We start from the raw sequence: 2372 nt of genomic DNA, 5'->3' as shown, positions 1-2372 counted from the left end.
CACTGCTGACCCCAGACAAGCCGGGCATCGAGCAGGTTCTCAAAGTCCCAGAGCAGAAGTGGGACCCCCACGCTGCAGGGCCTGCAGAGCCTCCTCCAAGAAGGGAGCAGAGATGTTGGCTGGGCAGACCAGCCGTAACCTGCATTGTCATGGGCAGTGGAGGCATCCTGCAACAGTGGCATTTGGGCATCGACAGCCCTTCGCAGTCACTCATCCCAGATGATTAAATCTTCAGTGCCTCTCCTGCTCCCCAAGCCCCTTGGTCCCCTGTCCCCTCCATGCCAGTGCACCTCGGCACCACGCCATGCCCTGAGACCCTTCTGTGGGGAGTGGAAAAGGACTCACAGCACAAGGGAACCCTGTCCTGCTTCACATCTGGCAGGGTTCAGTGTTGCGGGCCCTGCCCCACATCTGGCATGGCCAGACTGCTGTTGAAGGGCAAGAGGAGCTGGAGGGGATACTGCTAGGGGTGGGGTGGCGGGCAAGAAGGCACAAGGGGAGCTGACTGCACCTCTCCAACTTTGCAGGGTCGCCTGGAGATGTGGGTGGACATGTTCCCCATGGACATGCCAGCACCCGGCCCCGCCACTGATATTTCTCCCAGGAAACCAAAGAAGTAAGGAACCTCCCAGCCAACCAGCCCCAGGGAGATCTCACGACTGGGGACAGAGCCCTGCTTCTCCCCACTGCTGTTGCCCTGACCCCACCCAGGGTTGGCCAAGGGCAAGGCATTCCTAAGCACTTTCCAGGAGGTGATGGCTAAAGCCCGGTGCTGGGAAGGTTACTGGGACAGAACTGGTCAAGCTGAGCAGGACAGAGCAGGCAACAGGCAGGGTAATAGACTTCTTCCCTCCTCACCGTGCCCTCTCCCAACTCAGGCAGGGAGAAGACATTTGTTCCCTCGACATTCCACCTGGCCCTGTCTTACCCTGCTAGACTGTGTCCTTGAGACCCTTTCCCACCCTCAGGGCTGGGATACAGGGACAGCACTGGGCATCCAAGAGGAGGCCTTGGGTGGAGAGAATGTCCCTTGATCCCAGTGGGCTGCAGATGGGTCTGACCAGCAGGGTGGACAGCTGCAGGAGTGCTGCGGACAGGGTTCAAAGCCAAGGACCAGACACCGGTGTGGACTGGAAAAGCAGAGGGTTGTCGACGGCACAGCCCACGACAGCCATGGCCAGCAGTGACCAATGAGCTGGAGCTGAGACAGAATCACTGAGTCACAGACTGGTTTGGGTGGGAAGGGACCTTCCAAGCTCACCCAGTCCAACCCCCTGCAGGGAGCAGGGACATCTGCAACTAGAGCAGGTTGAGCAGACCTCCAAGGGACAACCTGACCTCCAGTGCTGCCAGGGATGGGGCTTCTCCCACCTCTTGGGGCAACCTGGGCCAGGGTCTCCCCACCCTCAGCAGAAACAGTTTCTCCCTTCTCTCTCATCTCAATCTCCCTCCTCCAGTTTCACCCATCACCCCTTGTCCTGTCCCAACAGCCCCTGCTCAAAAGCCCCTCCCCAGCTTTCTCAGAGGCCCCTTGAAGCACTCAAAGGCTGCACTAAGGTCTCGCCGCAGCCTTCTCTGCTTCAGGCTGAACAACCCCAAACTCTCTCATGTTCCCGTTGATGGGCTGAAGAGAGGGTTTGCAGGTGAACAGCCTCTGTCAAGCAAGGTTACACCCTGGTTGTTTATCCTGGCGGTTTAATCCATCTCCCCATCTTTGCTGGGAGCACCTGACACTGGCTATAGGTGCTGGAGAGGCACAGCCTGAAACAAGCTCCCACCCATAGCTGCAGACACGAGGGGGCTGGAGGAGATGACAGGAGTCCCAGTTGGGCTGAGCCAGGACATTGCTGGAGGAAGTTACCAGAGAAGGCTGTAAATCCCCTTCCCTGTACCTGAACGACTCCGTGGTACCCATAGCCATGTGTTGTACTTGGGGTTCATGGCTGCCTGTCTCTGCCACTGTCCCCCCAGCCTTCCTCCAGCCTTCCCACAGTGCAGCTGCACCCTCTTCCTCTACCTACTCCCACCAGAATTCCCAACCAAGCCAAATGTGACTGGGAACCCCCTGGTGCTGGGAATTTGTCAGAGTCTCTGAAGCCACCGGAGTCCTAAGAAGGACAGGGATGCCCATTTCTAAGTGGGGATAGCTGTCTCTGCCACTGTCCCCCCAGCCTTCCTCCAGCCTTCCCACAGTGCAGCTGCACCCTCTTCCTCTACCTACTCCCACCAGAATTCCCAACCAAGCCAAATGTGACTGGGAACCCCCTGGTGCTGGGAATTTGTCAGAGTCTCTGAAGCCACCGGAGTCCTAAGAAGGACAGGGATGCCCATTTCTAAGTGGGGATAGTCCTGTAAGGTGTAAGAGTAAGGTG

The 2372-nt window shown here is 58.1% G+C and overlaps 1 protein-coding gene across 1 annotated transcript in view; it reads left to right on the top strand.

Annotated features, from left to right (window-relative positions):
- The window catches only part of LOC104492961 (otoferlin-like), a gene marked incomplete at its 5' end in the record, with an annotated part of 20418 nt that overhangs the window by 14007 nt on the left and 4039 nt on the right, over positions 1-2372 (top strand). The window contains 2 exons of the mRNA XM_010135570.1: positions 1-35; positions 528-616. The exon at positions 1-35 is cut by the window's left edge and continues 2 nt beyond it. Of these exons, the coding sequence (XP_010133872.1) occupies positions 1-35; positions 528-616 (124 nt within the window). The remainder of the gene's footprint in view (positions 36-527; positions 617-2372) is intronic.

Source organism: Buceros rhinoceros, unplaced genomic scaffold, assembly GCF_000710305.1.
Source record: "Buceros rhinoceros silvestris isolate BGI_N320 unplaced genomic scaffold, ASM71030v1 scaffold18214, whole genome shotgun sequence".
Lineage (NCBI taxonomy): Eukaryota > Metazoa > Chordata > Aves > Bucerotiformes > Bucerotidae > Buceros > Buceros rhinoceros.
Note: the sequence above shows the minus strand (reverse complement) of the source record. Positions and strands in the feature narration are given on the sequence as shown.